General features: G+C 30.5%; 3 protein-coding genes across 3 annotated transcripts; 1 reads left to right on the top strand and 2 right to left on the bottom strand.

The window, feature by feature from the left end:
• Positions 1 to 1,464: 1,464 nt before the first annotated feature.
• LOC107612277 (zinc finger protein CONSTANS-like) lies at positions 1,465 to 2,966 on the bottom strand. The gene is made up of 3 exons (XM_016314064.3): positions 2,613 to 2,966; positions 2,349 to 2,534; positions 1,465 to 1,923 (listed from the first exon to the last, which is right to left on the bottom strand). Exons 1-3 carry the CDS (start codon positions 2,910 to 2,912, stop codon positions 1,687 to 1,689), a joined length of 723 nt encoding a protein of 240 aa, XP_016169550.1. The 5' UTR covers positions 2,913 to 2,966; the 3' UTR covers positions 1,465 to 1,686.
• Positions 2,967 to 14,164: 11,198 nt separating this feature from the next.
• Positions 14,165 to 15,385, top strand: LOC148553265 (ruBisCO-associated protein-like). Its single transcript, XM_088492715.1, has 2 exons — positions 14,165 to 14,629; positions 14,894 to 15,385. Exons 1-2 carry the CDS (start codon positions 14,204 to 14,206, stop codon positions 15,257 to 15,259), a joined length of 792 nt encoding a protein of 263 aa, XP_088348841.1. The 5' UTR covers positions 14,165 to 14,203; the 3' UTR covers positions 15,260 to 15,385.
• Positions 15,386 to 15,677: 292 nt separating this feature from the next.
• LOC148553264 (chitinase 2-like) lies at positions 15,678 to 17,073 on the bottom strand. The gene is made up of 2 exons (XM_088492714.1): positions 16,640 to 17,073; positions 15,678 to 16,378 (listed from the first exon to the last, which is right to left on the bottom strand). The coding sequence occupies exons 1-2, from the start codon at positions 16,958 to 16,960 to the stop codon at positions 15,776 to 15,778; spliced, it is 924 nt and encodes a 307-aa protein (XP_088348840.1). The 5' UTR covers positions 16,961 to 17,073; the 3' UTR covers positions 15,678 to 15,775.
• Between the last annotated feature and the right edge of the window lie 1,062 nt (positions 17,074 to 18,135).

The following is an 18,135-nucleotide window of genomic DNA, read 5'->3' as shown; positions in this document are numbered from 1 at the left end:
AAAATTTTCCTTTCTTATATATTATATTATAATAAGTTTAATTGTACACAGATTTAACATATAAAATAAATATCTTGACATATTTATTTAAATTTAAAGTATTATATTTAAATTAAGCTCTAGATAATTAACCTATCGAATTATTTCTATTCTTATAGAATTATAAAACTTAAAAGATGCTTGAATAATTTTATAGTATACTTAAATGTGTGTTTCAAAAACTTATATTTATCTAAAATTTATTATACAACTATGTTAGGTATATATATACCAAAATTAATTACCATATGTTTGTGTATAATATATATATTATTTAACTTATTTTTAATATATATTTTATATTCTAATATGTATTTTATACTAGTAGTTAATTTTAAGTTCAAATAACATTTTATTTAGGATAAAATATTATTTTTATTCTCAACATTTGTATTTTTTAAATATTTCTAATATTTAATTTATTTTAATTTTATTTCTAATATTTTCGATTCATTCAATTTTATTTCTAACGTTTTCTATTTGTTTCAAAATTATTCCTATACGTTTTTAATTTTGTCCTTATTAACATTTTAAATAGATTTAACATCTTTGGATAATTTTAATGCAAATAAAAAATGTTAGAAACAAAATTAAATGTAATTAAATATGAGAAATATTTAAAAAAATAATAAAAAATATATTTTATTCTTTTTGTTTATCATATATTAAATTAATTATGTGATTATTTCATTTTATACGTTAAAAAATATTCAAAACAAACTTATTAGAGAAAAATCTAAAATAGTTCCTGACAATTACCTCAAAAGACAACGAGACCTTTAACAAAAAAAAATGCAACCCAGCCTCTGACAATTACCTCAAAAGGACAACGAGGCCCTTATGCAAAAAAAAAAATCAATATTATTTTTTTTGCACAAGAACTAATCCGTCTCAAAAAAAAGATCAGGAATCAAATTGGGTGTTTTTTTTTTTAAGTCTCGTTATCCTTTCGAGGTAATTCTCAGGGATCGAATGAAATATTCACTGAACTTATATTACATAATAACACAACTTATTACATAATAAGTTAATAACATATATTAAAAAAGAATAATTTATCTTTTGATTCTGGGAGAAAGCGTAACAAAATTGTAGTCGAAAACTTGGTTTTTGACTCGTGGCTTGACTACTTCACCGAAAGCGCACTAACCAAAATCCTTCTTAGGAGTAGGACTATCTTTTTCTTGGGTCATTGTCAGAGTATAGCATCCTCAACTATCTATCTCAGTTGCAGTTCAACCATCATAATTGAAAAACAGTTGACATATATAGCCACTCTCTCGTACCTTCACCACTTCACTTTATTGGGTGATGGTCACATGTCTTTTTACTCTTCTGATTATTTTGTAATTGCACCAACAATAAAGGTCATGATACTATAAATACAATTTAGTTTAACCCTGAGTAATAATATACTTGCCAAAGTTGTGGTTCAATAATTATACTTTGATAATATGATAAAAGGTATAGGGCAATAAAAAACTTCACCCTCAATTAAAGTCAACATGCACATGGTTGGAATAATAAGTAGTAAGCATATTTACATTAGTACCTTGATCTATGCTAAAGTTCACTAGCTACAACAAAACTAAACATGGAAATCAAATCAAACTAGAATTTATGAAGCAGCACCATTTATTATAATTTCTAATACAATAAACCGAAAGAAGAACTGTCCTGGGACTCTTGATGATCAGTATTTGCAGCAACTAGTGAATCAAAGATACTGACCCAGTTTTGATCTTCTTGGTCTTCCTCTGCTCCAGCACCAATGTGATGACTCCATTGATGAACTGATGAAGGATTCTTGTCAATTTCGTCGTTCCTCGCGAATCGTCCTCTAATGCGCGGCCTGCTGTCTGCTAAAGTCTTCCTGCAAACATACTGATGATTGCAAGAAGAAAACAAGTTATTATCTCCATTAAATAGTATATATAGTGGTGGACCAAACAGTAGTACACTATCATTTTTAAGTGATTTTTTTTTTTTTACTCCAAAGTTTTAGCATGACATTAACAGGGTTACTACTTACTTACCAGTAGTTAGAGCAAGACAAGTTTCATAGTTCAAAAGATTCATATCATCATGTCATCTTATCATATATTAAAATACACTTGAAATCACACTTATGTATAATAAATTCAGCAGTATTTTGTCTAAAAAAATAATAAGCATTTCACTGCGTTCCACAATAATCCACACCATAACTTTCGCTAGTTCATTTCTAATTACAAATTTTGTTTTGTTTAAGTGATTATTCATGTGCAGATCTCTTCAAGTTAAAAACACAAAAGGGAATAATAGTATACCTTAATTTTCTTGTTGAAGTTTCTTTGGTTTCTCTTGGTTCTATACCTCTCAATCCTGAGTTTCTTCTCCTCAGGGCTATACCTACATGCTCTACTCATTCCTTCAATGATCATGCTGCTTTCACTTGACAATGGACTATCAGCTGATTCATTATTGTTATGCATGATGCCGCCATGAGTAGTCCCCTGTACCAAGAAAACAAACGTTGCATGCCAAGAATGAAGGAATGAAGGAACGAAAGAAAGCTAATATATGGTGCGTACGTGGAGATCACCGGTGCTGCAAACTCTCCTAAGAGGAGCGTCGTCGTCGAACAACTCAGCCAAGAGAGCAGAGAAGGGATTCTTATGGAGAGAGTTGCTGCTAACGCTCCTCTGCATCACCGACCCATGCTCACTATTGTAACTACCGCTGCTACTACTCTTGTTGAAGCTTACTATCTCCGAGTTGTTGCAGTTCAGAAGCGATTCCAACTCCGTGAGGGCCAGTTCGTCCGGGAACGGGTGCACTGGGGGATAATCCGGCGAGAGAAAAGTTGATGATGAGGTGGCGCGTGTGTACATGGCGCGTGTGATTATTACAAGCAGTTATTATTTGTGTTATTAATGGACGCAAGTGAGAAGTGAGTAATGCACACTCTCATTTATATAAGAATAAGACAGTAAAATTTGAATGACGTGGAGAATGACATCATCTTCTTCATAGCATTTGGTAAAGCGTTGACCTCTAAACATTCAACTCAGACACACTTATTAGGAGTGAGAAGAGGACCGTTGCTACGGTAAAGTGTAAACCTTATATTACCAACATTTTAACAAACTATAACTCTTATAAAAATATTTTTATGCAAAACTAATATATGTGATTAAATTGTTTAATATTATATGCACCAAGCCACCAATTTGTATTCTCTTTATATAAAAATATTTTTATAAATCATAATATATATATATATATATATATATATGGGTTAATACTCAAATTCGTCCCGATTATGCGATTTTCATTTTCGTCCTCGAATAATTTTTTTTTAATTAAATTAGTCCCTGTAAGAATTATTTTAAATCATGTTGGTCCTTCCGTTAACCAGGTGACGTCGCCGTTAGAAATTAACTGACGTGAAATGTGAGCTGGCAGCTCACCCAACCAAACGACGTCGTTTGGCAACTTGAGAGTCTTGCAGTGAAACACCACCGTTTTGAAGGTAGAGTGTAACGTTTTACACTTTGTTTTTGATATCTAACCTCACTTGTTCTTTTTCATTCTCACCGTGACTCTTTGTTTCTCTGACCCATAAGCAACCATCACGAAGACAAAGAAGACCGCCCCATTGTCCGTAAACATTAGAGTAGTCGTGGAGCATTGTTCGTGCGTCTGCTCTGGAACTTGGTGAGAAAGTTGAAGGCAACTATACAGCATTGTTTCTGCGTTCGAAGTGAGAGGTAAAGTTTTTTGTATCTTGTGAAAAAAAATTGGTAACACTATATAAACCCCTAGTTTTTGCATTATATGATTGAGTCATCGTTAAGAATATGTTAGTGCATAGGGTCTAGAGTTTCATTCCAGGATTTGGTTTATGATCGGCTATATGCATAACTGAGGAAAGACTCTATTTTTGTGGTTTAGAAAAATGATAACTATTGTTTATGTTAATGGAGTAATGGTTACTGGTTTAGTTGTTATGTTGGTGATGATTTAGTGTTTTTCATGTTCTGTTTTAAATTTTTTATAGGATTTGGAGGCCTTGCAAGCCTTAGATGGAAGGTCCTCCGATAACATTTATATTTCATCATGGTAAAAATTTTAAAAATAATGAGAAAGAAAGTAGAATCTATAAACCATATATATATATATATATATATATATATATATATATAACTTAGAGAGAAATTTTAATGCTTAGTTTGGTAATGAATAAAATCGTTCATAGTCTTTATTATAATAATCAATCTTTAAAGTAGTAACTAAAAATTCTAAAGCAGTAACGTTATCGATTATAAAAAAAATTATGAAAACAGAAATATTTGACAAAAAATACTAAAAACAGTAAAAAATTGTCTTATTTAATATTTATTAATTATTGTAATTATTAATAAATACTAAATAAAATAATTTTTGACTTTTTTTTGTTATAAAAATAAGTGTAAAGTATGTTAAAAAATTCTTTCTTTAAAAAATATTTGATAAAGGAAAAGTATAGGTAGATAATGAAAATACTAAACAATAATGTAAACAATGGATATATCAGATGTTCATTTCACTAGGTGTGCGGATAGTTATTATAATATTAAGAGGAAAAAGTCTAGGGGGCCAGCAATTTTATTGCATTTTGGCCAGCATGTAACCAGCAGAGAAAGGTGAGCCATTGGATGAAATCTCACACCAATCTCACACCATCAAATCATCATTGATGGCTAGTTGATGGCTACCAATCACAAATGTTGCTGGCCCCTAGCATTGCTCTATTAAGAGATCAGTAATTTAGAGATATAATGTGTTTTGATTTGATTGGTGGCTCTTCATGTTATTCAAAAAAATTATTAGTTACCTAGCATAACCCTTTGATAAAATATTCTATAAACTTAACTTGTGTGTTGAAATCTTTTTTACACTTATCATGCATCCATCCTATTTTTTTCAAAAAGCTAAAATATATTTTGTTCTCAGACAAAAAATTATGAAATTTAAGATCAAAATCATCACACAAGAAGAACAATTAGTATTTTGAAAACTAATTTTTTTACGGGTAACTCCCTCGCCAATGTGATCATCTTAGTCAGTTTAACTCAGCTGAATAGTTATGTTAATTGATCCACATTATTGGACATAATTGTTGAGCGATTCTAAATTTGGATAGAACTACTATTGTTAGCATTGTTAATGTCTGATGGCATTTCCGGCATATGGAAATCCATTTATTTATGAGATTCTTCGAGTTTGAGATGAGACAAATAGCCCCGTGTGTCTCCATTCAGCTAGTAAAATAAAGTAGTTACTTTTAACACAACAGTGCGTGGTTTGGTGCCATTTGCACTCCAAATACACCCACCCACTGCATCTTTATAACCATCAGGATCTACTCCAACTCACTTCAATCTGTACTCTCACAGATGGCACATCTTTTCACCATTGTACGGAACTATAAAATACTAACACGTCTCTCGACTCTACACTCTAGTGTACCATCTTCCATTTCCATCTTTTTATTGAGCGTGTTAGGATTTTGTTCATAAATAAGTGAATAACAGATAGATACAATTTTTAGAGAGCACACGAGTTTTGTGGGACTAATACTTTAAAAAAGAGTATTACGTCAAAAATCGAACAATTTTTAAAAAATCATTGCTCCATAAAAGTTAGTTATTATAGTAGAAAAGTCTAAAATTTTAAAGTTCTTTTTAAGGTATTAATCCTAGGAGATTTATAATATGAACTTATTCATATAAATTTTTTTATTTATTAGTTAGCTTTGTTCTTATATATAATAAGTCTGGCGGTAGATATATAACCTGTTGTTCTATTTAGGGATTGAGCTCTCTTTCACCTGAAGTAAAAGAGGTAGATGTAGGTTTTAAGAGAAACAGCAGCGACGTGTATCTACAAAGAGGACACGGATTCGGTACGCGGGAGGTGTTAGCGCACCGAAACGCCCAAAAAGCTGTTTGGCACACCGGTCAGCTAGGAAGCGTCAAAATAAAAATGTATGGTTTTCTTGGGTCTTTTTCGCAATTTCATATAAAATAGAGGGGTCACTTTTTCAATTTTTAAAATGAATACATTTAATTTAGTTGTTAAAATTAGTTGGACACTCAGTATTCAAAAGAAATAGTAGTGACGTTTACCTATAAAGACACTTCGAAGCTCAAGTAAGTAAGAATAAGAGATGAGTATAATGTTATTCAAAATAAATAGCGTATACCTTCTCCTTTTAGAGTTTTTTCTTTTTATAGAATTATTGTGATAAATAACGATTAATTTACAGACCTAATATTACGAAACTATTAAGAATATTAGCCTAATTTTATAGTAATTATTTTTGAACATTATTTGCGTTCATACCAAAAATTTTATTAAAAGAAAAAAAAAATGCATACCTTTGATTTAACATGTTTTATTTATATAGTTTCAATCTATAGACCGTGTAGGTCGAATTATTAGTAACGGATCAAGCTTAACGATGAATTTCTAAACATGCAAGTAGATTATTAAATGCTTTAAATGTCTGTGAAAAAACACAGTTACTTATATAATATGTCTAGTTTGATTCATTATGGAAAACAATATGAAGTGAGTGTTGGCAGGGCACTATATATGCTCAGAATCTCTAATTGGTCAGCAGAGTTTGTAGTACTGGCACTATTGTTTACTGATTCATGGTCCTTTTTTGTATCTCTGTTAATATATATTGCTTCTCAAATCAAAGGGCATGGAATCTAATCGTACCCAACTTGCATTGCGTCGTCTCTTCTTCTGACCCTACCATGCACCATTTTCCGAGTAACTCTAATTTTCTACATCCCTCCCATGTGACACATACAGTATATGTAATTATGTATTATGTATAGTACCTGCCATTTCTAAAGTAATTAAATTAATTAACCTAGTAAATTAAGATTCTTAAGGTGGGTACGTCGTGTATGTGTTAGGGAAGATTTAGAATTAGGATTTTTTACGACTTTTAAGACAACATACACCAAAGTCTTTGTTTTCATTATCACCATCATTAGATTATACATAGCTCCATATATATCCATGCTGGCGCATGCAGCTTTAATTAGAGACAACAATATCAACATATGTTAGTTGTTGCATGTTATTGTCGGAAGGAGAAAGAATGTCTAGAATGATCTATCAATCCCTCTTGATTTTCTGTAACTTACCTACTCGTACCACTACTTGCTAAGAAATCAAATAAAATATCTATGATAATAAGATTTTGTTATTCACTGCACTATAATTAACACTTAAGGCATGTACTACCCTTAGATTATGATTTTTTTTTCAGTAATTAAATATTCTACATACTCTTGGTTGCTTCAATATATATATAAAAGAAAATTTATAAGCCAAAAATGTTCGGAATATAATAATAAATCAGTCCAAAATAGTACAAAGTTATTTTATTTTGTATTTTTTAATTATTATTAGAATAATTAAATAATATATAACTTTAGATTGTAGTCTCTCTAGCAATAATACTAATTAATAATAAATATTAGAACATGAGAGTTTGTATTTTTTTTAATTTGAATATGAAAGCAAAAGTGGTGTTGGACTCGGATATGGAGAATACAGGTGCTTCATAGCCATGTGGTGTCAGTGGAACAGAATTTGGATCATGCGAGTTCTCCATCAGTAAACGGACACTCCAAATTACGTTTGATATTCCATTTCATAACAAAAAATTGACAACAAAAAATAACTCGGAGAGTCTGTTTTCTAGCTTCCGAAATTCATATTTGTCCAACCACAAGTCGGATCATGCGATTTCCTAAGCAAAATTTTAAAATCAAACAACTCGCATGGTCCGATTTATATACTCTGAGTTTTTTCAATTTTTTTTAACACAAATCAGACCTTTCAATTTGTGTACTTTGAATTATTTTCAACTTTTTAAACACAAATCGAATCATCTGATTTGTATACTCCCACAAATTTTAAAAAACACCAAAAATTACTATCTTAAAGTATATCACTCATTTTGCTTCCATATCAAAATTTTTTAGCCTGAGAGTTTGTACAAGAGACACACCATTTTTTTATACAACAGTTACATCCACGAATATTGCTTCCGAAAATAATGAGCCAATTGAGAAGCAGAATTTGAAGGGGAATAATGAACTAAATTGAAATGGTTGAAGCTAAGCAAAGGGAGAATCTATTACGCATTAACGTTGATACATCTTTGTCACTATAGTCCCCACAGTGCGTGCTGCATAATCTTTTTCAGTTGGCAACTAGCTAGCTAGCTAGGTCTTCCATTCATTCATATATATGCTGCTAAGAAACATAAATGTGGTTCTGTTTTGGTAGAGCAGATTAATAAATAAACCTGCCATACATCCCCTGCCATTAATAAATTTTAATTGCAGCTATACCTCATACATTTTCTTTTAGCTTCACAAAGTTTACCATTTTGATGAGCTATGTCAACCCTAATTTGTACTTAGCAGTAATTCTTCGAGATAAATTAGAAAGTCAACTTTTTTTTTCAACTAATATCTAATTTTATTAAATTATTTCCTATCATAAAGTTTAAATTATAAATTTTAACTTTAAATTTTAAATACTCCAAAAATTGAGAATTATAAAAATAATTTTACAAATAAGAATTTTGACAAAATATTAGCTAATTAATTAATATGTTTCTTTTCATGTAAGTTCATATATTCAGTTGATTTTTAAAAAATAAAAAATGGAATAAGAGAAGCATGGGATGATCTAGCTAGTAGTGGAAGCTCCATCATTGCATATAAGAATTTATAGCATACAATGATAAAAAGAATGTATTTATGGATTTTCGTTTAACTACACTCGCATTTACGATAAACCATTATTCCAGAAGGAACTAGAGAGTGCTACCAAGTGAACATGTTCCAAATTGAAATTATTGATACCGGTTGACTTTTCAGCACTGTTACATCGATCGAAAGGTCGATCTGATTTGATGTTTCTGGCTAGCAAAATAAAAATAAATTAGTAGCGGCGATTTGGGAACTTTTTATTTTTAAAATAGAGTGGTAGTGGTGTTTTTTTTAAGGAAAAGTATATGGAATCAAAATGTGACCAACCAAAAAGTAAACAAAATCGTTTAATTAAAATCACTTTTTGAATAATATGTTTGAAAATCGCTCCTGAGATCACTGAGCACAAACCAAAATTCGATTTTTTATGGAACCCAAACATATTTTAGCTGATTTTTGGCTGATATACTTTTGGTTCTCTAGTTGTTCTCTTTTTTTAAATGTAGATTGTTGGGGTGTTATACTAAAATGTGGAATCGTTTAACTAGAGAAGCAGAAATCGGACCGCCCGATTTATTAGAGGTACAGAAATCGGACCGTCCGATTTCTGAGAGGTACACAAATCAGACCGTTCGATTTGTGTTAAAAAAAATAAAAAAAATTTAAGTACAGAAATCGGACCCAAGAATTTGTGTACTTTCTATAGTTTTAAAAAACACCAAAAATTACAATGTTAAAGCATATCACCACTTTTACTTCCATAACAAAAAAAAATTAGCAAATTTGGACATATTTAAATTTAATTTGTTTATTTTCTTATGATATTTTTTAATTTGACAAATCAAAAATTAATTTATCGTAAATTTAAGTTATATTTAAAAATTTATTGTTGTCAATAAATTATTATATTATAAGATAAAATTTAAATTTTAATATTTATTTAAAAGAACGAGTAATTTCACCGGTCCAAATTGGTTTAAAAAGAAATAAGTGTTAAATGATGAAATTAAAGAAGAGAAGAAAGAATGATAATATAGCTAGCTATATAGGTAGCACCGGCCTGTGCAAGAATTGAAGTCTTAGTAGCTAGAAAGCTATATGAAGAAATAATAATAATAATAAAAATGGAATTTGAGTCTGGTGGGGTTTATGCTTAGATGGAAAGCTGAATTCTTCCCAATGGATACAAGACAACGAAACAATTTGCACCCCCATCCGATCTTTTCAAGTTTCAACAGTTATCTCCACTATTATCACCCATTCCATCTTGCCCTAGCTAGATTCGAGTCAACTCGTTAAGACTCTCAACTTCAAACTTAAATTTACCAGTTTTTATTGGTATTTTAGTGGATAAATAATACATCCATCTTTTAAGTTATATATATACTAATAAAAATGTTCTACAAACATTTAGAAATTAAATATTTATAAAATATAACTAAATTTAATTCGTTTAGTAGTTAGTTTATTATTTTGTATAATTAAATATTGAGAGTTTAAATTGTCTTATCATATAATAATTTATTAATCAACAATAAATTTTTAAATAAATTTTTGATTTATAATAGATTAGTCTTTGATCTCTTAAATTAAAAAATATCATAAAAAAATCAAATTAAATATAAAATATTTATTATATTTAATTATACATTTTATATATTTTTTTTATAAAATAATTAACCATCTAAAAAAACCCGTGTGATGGAGGTTGAGGGCGGCGTGAATAAGAATATATCATGTATGTGACAGATGGAAGGAATTAATATAAATAAAAAAATATTATCTGTATATTTAAATTAATTATTAAAATTAATTATTATATTTTTATATATAAAAATTTGTATTATTTAATTTATTTTTAATATATATTTTATATTAATGATTATTTTAGTGATGGATTTTGACTGACACATAGCATGAATGAATGGGAAAATATCGGATAAGGATATGGATCATACCATTAAGCAGCGTATCATAATAATAATCTCCGCAGGTATCACTTTCTCTCTTGTCATGTACATTAGTCTTGTATGAAAAATTCACAAACTAATCATATAGGACTCTATATCCCTTCTTGTTTCAACGTATATGTGTCGATTTGTCATTTCATTTAGACCTCACAAGGCCTTTAACCGTTGACTCATTTTAATTACAACTCTAACAAGTGCCATGCTATATATATATATCGATCAGCATAATGGTAAGAGGGGTAAGGTCATTTTCTATCCTTAATTAAGCACTTTATACAAACTCTATAGAAATTGGTGGAAAAAGTTGACATGTAACGAATCATGATCATTATGTTGCAAAGAAATGTGTACTAATAAAATGCTATGTATAAGACGTAAGTGCCTATATATATATACGTCCAAGTGAATACTGAATAGGCTTTTTGGCTAACGAAAAACGTGTTTCTAGCTTAGGGTGGGTCGTTCTTTCATACTCATTCTACCGGGTAAGAGTTTTACTTCTCTTGGACAATATTTGCTCTTAATTGTAATTTAGAATTGAGATACAAGATTATTAAATTAAAAGTAGATATATTTTATACTGAGAAGGAAAAAATTATGTTTTCTTTCTTTTCCTGTCCTTATTATTAGAGATTATTATGGCAATGATGTGCCAATTAAGGTCAACACAACCTTATTAATAAGTAGTTGTCATAGTTAGGCTTCAATTAATCAATTATGTTGTAAATATAATACTTACACTTAATTAATTTTAAAATTATTTGTTTACATAAATAGTACTATCATATTTTTATCTCTTAAATTTACTAACACATTTACAAGCATAATTATCAAAATTGAAATGATAATCGAACCAATTAGGTTATTAGGTCATTGGGTCACTAGTTCAACCAATGTGACATTAATTAAACCAGTTCTCAATTTTACGTAAATAAAAAATATAAAATAGTCAAAAACTTAAAATTAAAATTTAAAATACATATATTTATTAACATTTTAAGAATAATCAAGCCAATCTAAAATAATATAGAACAAGAACAATAAGTATTTTATTATTTTTACTCTATCATAAGTATTTTTGTTTTGTTTTTATATTAAAATAACTATTATTTTTAAATTTTAATAATTTATTTATTAATTTATACATATTATACTATTCTATCTTACAAGTATTTATTGAAAAATAATATTAACAGATATTGCATAATTATCAAAAGAAAAAATAAATAAATTTATAACTAAAATTAAAATAAATTAAATAAAAGTAAATCATTTGACGAAAGATATCTATAAGTTATTATAATTTGCATATATACTAACAAGAAACATGACAACTTGGTGGCCCATTTTCAGAAGCTCTAGAACATGAAGGTTCGTATCGGTTTTAGCTTTCAATTGAACCGATGTAAGGTTTGGTTTATTGATTTTTCGGTCAAATTGATCGGTCTGATTTTAAAAACTATACTCACAAAGGAGAAGATAGAGTTTCTAACAACTTAATACATTTTCATTCATATAGAGATATTAAAGTATATGAGTTTCAAGCTTTTATATAGGCAAAATATATAGTTAAACTTTACAACTCATATTTGACTTTGCATTATAAACACTACTTCTAATATGTTGTAAGTAATTTGTAACATTTTTAAATCTTTTAAGATTTTATAAAAAATATCATGAATTATAAATTTTCAAATCTTCTAACAAGTTAGTAATATGTGGAGTCTTCTAGTTTCTTGTACTTTTATCCAATTTGACAATTTACTTATTTCATGATCAATCATGATGGTTTTAATATAAAAGTGAATACAAATTAATTTATTGTATTCAACAAATCATAAGGAACCATTTGGAATGTTGAGTCAAAGGTCTTGAGAGGCAGGCAGGTAATATGGTTGGAAGTTATTAAAGTCTGGCCTTATTTTGTGTCTGGCGATTAATAATTTCAACAAAGAATTAGCAGATTGTATTATCATTGATTTGATATTGCAAAGAAAAATTCTCATATTTAGTTGTAAGCAGGTTCATAAATTTAATGATTGTGCCAAAATGGATTGTACCTATATATCTAGCGGTAGCCATATATAGCCTTGGCTAGGTGGGAGGAGGACCTAAATTATCTTTTCTGAAAGCCAAAGAGAGAAATAAAGATGAATTATTATTATGAGAAGCTATAAAGCAGCAAGATTCCGGGCATGTCATGATCTTGTCATTTGATGTTGATATCACACATTCTCCTATCATTTGTATTTGCAATATACGCTTCAGTGTTGTTCCTGAATCCTGATTTTGATTATTTACTATATATGCTGTGAGTTCTAGGGTGAATATGCGCGGATTATTCATCACCATTTCATGGGACTTTTGTTTTATGAGATGATGGTGATTAGCATGGTGCTTAAAAAGTTGTGTTTGGCTTATTAAAAAAAGTTAATAATTAATATTTAAAATTTGTCACAGGAAATAAGTTAAACAAAAATTATATACTAAGTTATAAGTTTTATATAATTCACCTTAACTTTTATGTCTTGATTTTGGACGATATATTTTTTATTATTATTGGGATTGATATATTATTGTTCGAGGGTGAAGCAGACTAACTTATAAACCCTAATCCTAGGTACCTCAAATGGATTGGACAATCTCCAATTTTAGGTACAAGTAGATACACTTATACATTCTTCATATATTTACCAATTTTTTCTCCTTGAATGCAATTAGTAGGAGTTGAGCCCGAAATCTTTAAGATGGGGAGGGAACGGAATGCCGTGTGAGCTAAGGCTCATTGGCATATTATCTGGGTTATTTAAGTTTGGACAAGGAGTAAATGCATGATATATACTTATATAGGCCCATAGCTGATGAGTAGACTAATTCTTTCAGTTGGACAGTGAATGCCCTTTTGAACTTGCTGATGGTTAAAAGGCCCAAAAAAAATGTTGTTGATGGCTATAGACCCAAAAATGTGATATTAGAATCAATGAAAAATGTTACTTAAAATATTATTATTGCAGATAATTTCCAACGTCAAGTTAATGAAAACTCCTTCAAGTATTCATACATGACTATGAAGTGGTGTCCATTATTGAGTTTAGATGCAAGCACGTGACAATAAAACATGTTTAAACAATGTTTTCAGAGATATTTGATGACCTTCAATCTCAAGTGATGAATCTTAGCTTGACAAAATCCGGGATGATATCCATAGCTATCCAATGAGAAGGATCAACTACAAAATCTTTGTTCTTCTTAGGATTAGAGAGTTGGTGAAATAACTTGATTTGATTTTACGGTAACTCCATACATACCTTGCATTTCAACCATTCATAAACTCACCTATCTAATTAAGAACAAGTATATATAAAGCCACCATGTTGATCACACATTAAGATCAACATTATTACCCCAAATTGCAATTCAATGGCATTATCCATCTTTAGGCAATACACATTTGATGATTCATTCTTACAAGTATTTGTATCGAGTAAGTTCCTGAAGGAGTTCCAAATTGCCCTGACATACGCCACAGACTATGATGAAGAGGGTGTCCCAACCAATGGGGTGTTCAGACCCACTTGGGACCTAACAAAGGTCACTGCCTCAGCAATCTCTCAGTTCAAGAAGGACCATCCTGATGTCAATGTCAAAGTCTTCATTTGCATTGGAAACAAAGGCACCATATTCCCCTTCAGCCCTCTTGACAACAACTCATGGATCACCAATGCAACTCAATCAATCACCAACATCATCCATAATGATCACTCTGACCTCCAAATTGATGGCATTGATGTCTTATACGACCACATCAATGCCACACCCGATGTTTTTGTCGACTGCATTGCCCAGGTTAGAGTTAGAGTAGTATTATTTAAACATAATGGTTAGAATATAATTAGGATCAATTAGTATTATTTAGTATATCTGAATATTTATTATAGGAGATTACGTCTTTATTATTACGATTCTCTTAATACCTATAAATACCTTTTATATTGTATCATTCCAGACAACTTGAATACACTCAATAATACACAAATCCTTTCTCCAGTTTAGTCTCTTGTTTCTAACAATAATTATTGATGAAAAATATATCATCACTATTTTGGGCAGGTCATGAAGAACTTAAAGGATGGTGGTGTGATTAGTGTGGCTTCAATTTCACCATCCTCAGGTCTCAACAAGGACTTCTACTTCCCCTTGTACAAGACGTGTCCAATTCTAATTGACTGGGTAGATTACCAGTTCCAAAATGAGGAATCTCCAGTGTTGGATCCAAAAACGTTGTTGGTGCAATACAACAAGCTAGTGGGAGAGTTTTATCCGAAAAGGAAGCTGTTTGCTGGGTACAGTGCGGAGAATGAGGACTGGGGTACTCTCTCTCCAATTGTGTTCTTTCTTGGAGGCATGGATATTCTCAAGAAAAGAAGAGGCGTTGGTGTCTCCATCCATTACCATAATTACTATAATAACCAATGAATAATGCATGATCATGCAACAATTTCTACCTCAAGCTACTCTACTCTATATCATATACTTATGTGCTGTTAAATAAGACCCATGTTCTATTCTATCACATATGTTCCTATGAATATGTACTACTTATCCTTGTTAAATAATAAAATACTATTTAATCCATTTGCATGGCAAGGGAATAATAATCATTAAGCATCTATACAATGTAATAATAAGTGGATTTTGTATGAATTCCAATGGTTTTCTTTCCTGCTACGGCAGAAGATTAAGCAGAGTGCTCCACCAATATTATAACACTGTTTGAGATAAGATTTTGGCCTTCCACTTCTTGAAATTAAGCACCAATGTTACTCTAAATGCTTTCTTTGTCAAATCGTCATGAATGTACACAATAGGTTGACAATTTTGTGAAAAAAAAGTATAGAAATTAAAATACCATTTTATTAAAATAGTACTCTGGAAACAAATACATACATAGAAAGCATATAGTAACAGAATGAAGACATATATACATAAAATCTAATGAGGAATAGCCAAAAGTGCTTGTGATTGCTTCTCATATTTGAATCCATTAGCCTTAGAATCATCAGCAGACCAGACAAAGATACCATGAAGTTTCTGCTGGCTCTTGAGAGTGCTACATGCAGTGAAGAATCCACCATCTGGTGACAACCCTCCACTCCCATCACTGATAAAACTCACCAACACCTTCCCACCATTATAGTTTGAACTCTGTGTGTTGAAGTACCCTATGAACTCATCCACTGTGGTTCCTTTGTCATATGCATAGAACTGAAAGTTCACATAGTCTATCAGGCTTCCATAACTCTTCCACAGTGTCATGTAGTGACTCTGGACAACGTCGTCGTCGAACGGAGCTATAGAAGCGAATTTGATCACCCCATTTTCCTTGAGAGTTTTGATCAACTTTCCAATGCATTCAGCAAAGGTATCAGGGTCTGATTTGAAGTGCTCATAGTCGATGTCAATTCCATCTAAGTTGTACTCCTTGATTATGCTTGTGAGCGAAGAAACTGCGTTGGAAACCCATGAATCCACCGAAGATGGATTGAAGTAAGCAGATTCGCCGTTAACGCTGTCGCCGCCGAGACTAAGTGCTACCTATTAAATATTACAGAAATGTTTGGTAATAAAAGAAAATTAACAAAAAATAGTCAGAATTTGGTTACTATTCATTAATTGTTATAATTGTAACAAGGTAGAAATTCAGGTAAAGTCGACTTCACGTGAAGTTGATATCTGAGAGTCGTTAGATAATTTGATTGATTTGACTAAATTTTTATTTAACGGCTCTTAGGTTTGTAACAATTAATGAATGTTAAATAAGCAAGTTTTTAACGGCTAAAGTGGTTTGTAACACACCTTGACATTGGAGTTCTCGGACTTGATGGAAGATACTTGGGAAGGGCTAAGATTCTGATTGTCCCAGAAGATGTTGAATTTTCCATTGGTTGGAGAAGTAGAAGATGAAGTATCGTAGTCAATGGCAAAGGAGAGAATGAAGTGGAAGTCAACGTTGGAGTTAACAGGAACATCTGAGAATTTGACATTGTTGAACTCAGCTCCAATGTATTCTCGGAACAAGTTTGAGTCCGAGGGTGGTGTTGCTGCTGCGAGGAACAACAATGAAGCGTTTAGGATGAAGATTGCAAAGCAAAGCTTGCAAATACTTGGAAGTTCCATTTGTGCTTATTAGATTCAGAAGGTGTTAATTAATTAACTAATATGATATAGCACACAACTTAGACATGCTTAAATAGAGGAAACGCAATCCTTCATTCATTTTCTCCAATCTCAAACACAACCATAAATCATCAGTGTTGAATTTTATTTTGTTTTTTTGGTCAACGAATATTATTCTGGCGCCTTGCATTGGAAAATATCTTTGACCACTCAGGTCACCTCATGCGCAACCAATTTCATTTAATATTTGTTACATTTTTCAAATTTGGTCCATCTATATTATTAGGTTGATTTTTTCATATAAGAATTTCCAAAGAGATTATTGAAAGGAACAGATCAAGATATATCTACTGGGTTGATATCCTTTGACATATTGTAATTAAAATACATACAAGTTGATCCAAATACCACCACTTGCAATCATGCAAAGTTGCAAACTAAATTTTTTTTTTTTTCTTTTTTACCAAAGATAGGAGATTCGAATCCGCAACCTCTTAATTGAGTATGGGGAGACTATGCCATTTGAGCTAATAACTCATTGGCTGCAAACTAAATGCTTTAGTAGGTAATATTGATTAAACAAACTTGTCAATGTATAATAACTAAGAATTGCATGAAAGTCTAAGTTTCTAATCTATCATATCCTAAACCTCTTCATTCTAAATAAAAATAACTAAAATCTAAACAGATTATTTACGTGTAACTAACCCACACAAAACAAGTTAAAACATATTACAAATAAGCAATTGTATAAAATTAATAATTAAAAATAGTAAATAATTTGATATATTTAATTAAATTAATATCTAATAATTCTTTACTATTAATTTACACACACAAAAATTGCATGAATTTTTATATATAATGTTAGAGACGTAACACTTTTAGTGATAGAAATGTGAAGAATTGGTTAATTTGATTTTAATGCAAGTCAAAAAATAAGAAAAAATTGTTAATTACTTTATATCTTTCCTGATCCCGGTAGAATAATGGAGCTTACCCACTAAACTTTTGTAAATTAAAAAAGAAAAAAAAATAAAAAAATTGAACCAAAAAGTGTATAAGAAGGGTCAAAGAAAGAAGCGGTTAATGATTTCATTCGTCACGGAGACTTCGTTGGGATTGGACGCCAAAGCTTTCAAGTCTTACAAGGCAAAGCGTCTCAAATCTAAATC

The sequence above is a fragment of the Arachis ipaensis genome, chromosome B7, assembly GCF_059453495.1.
Source record: "Arachis ipaensis isolate K30076 ecotype BB chromosome B7, ASM5945349v1, whole genome shotgun sequence".
In the NCBI taxonomy this organism is placed as follows: Eukaryota; Viridiplantae; Streptophyta; class Magnoliopsida; order Fabales; family Fabaceae; genus Arachis; species Arachis ipaensis.
The sequence above is the reverse complement of the archived record's forward strand: the minus strand, read 5'-3'. Positions and strand labels throughout refer to the sequence as shown.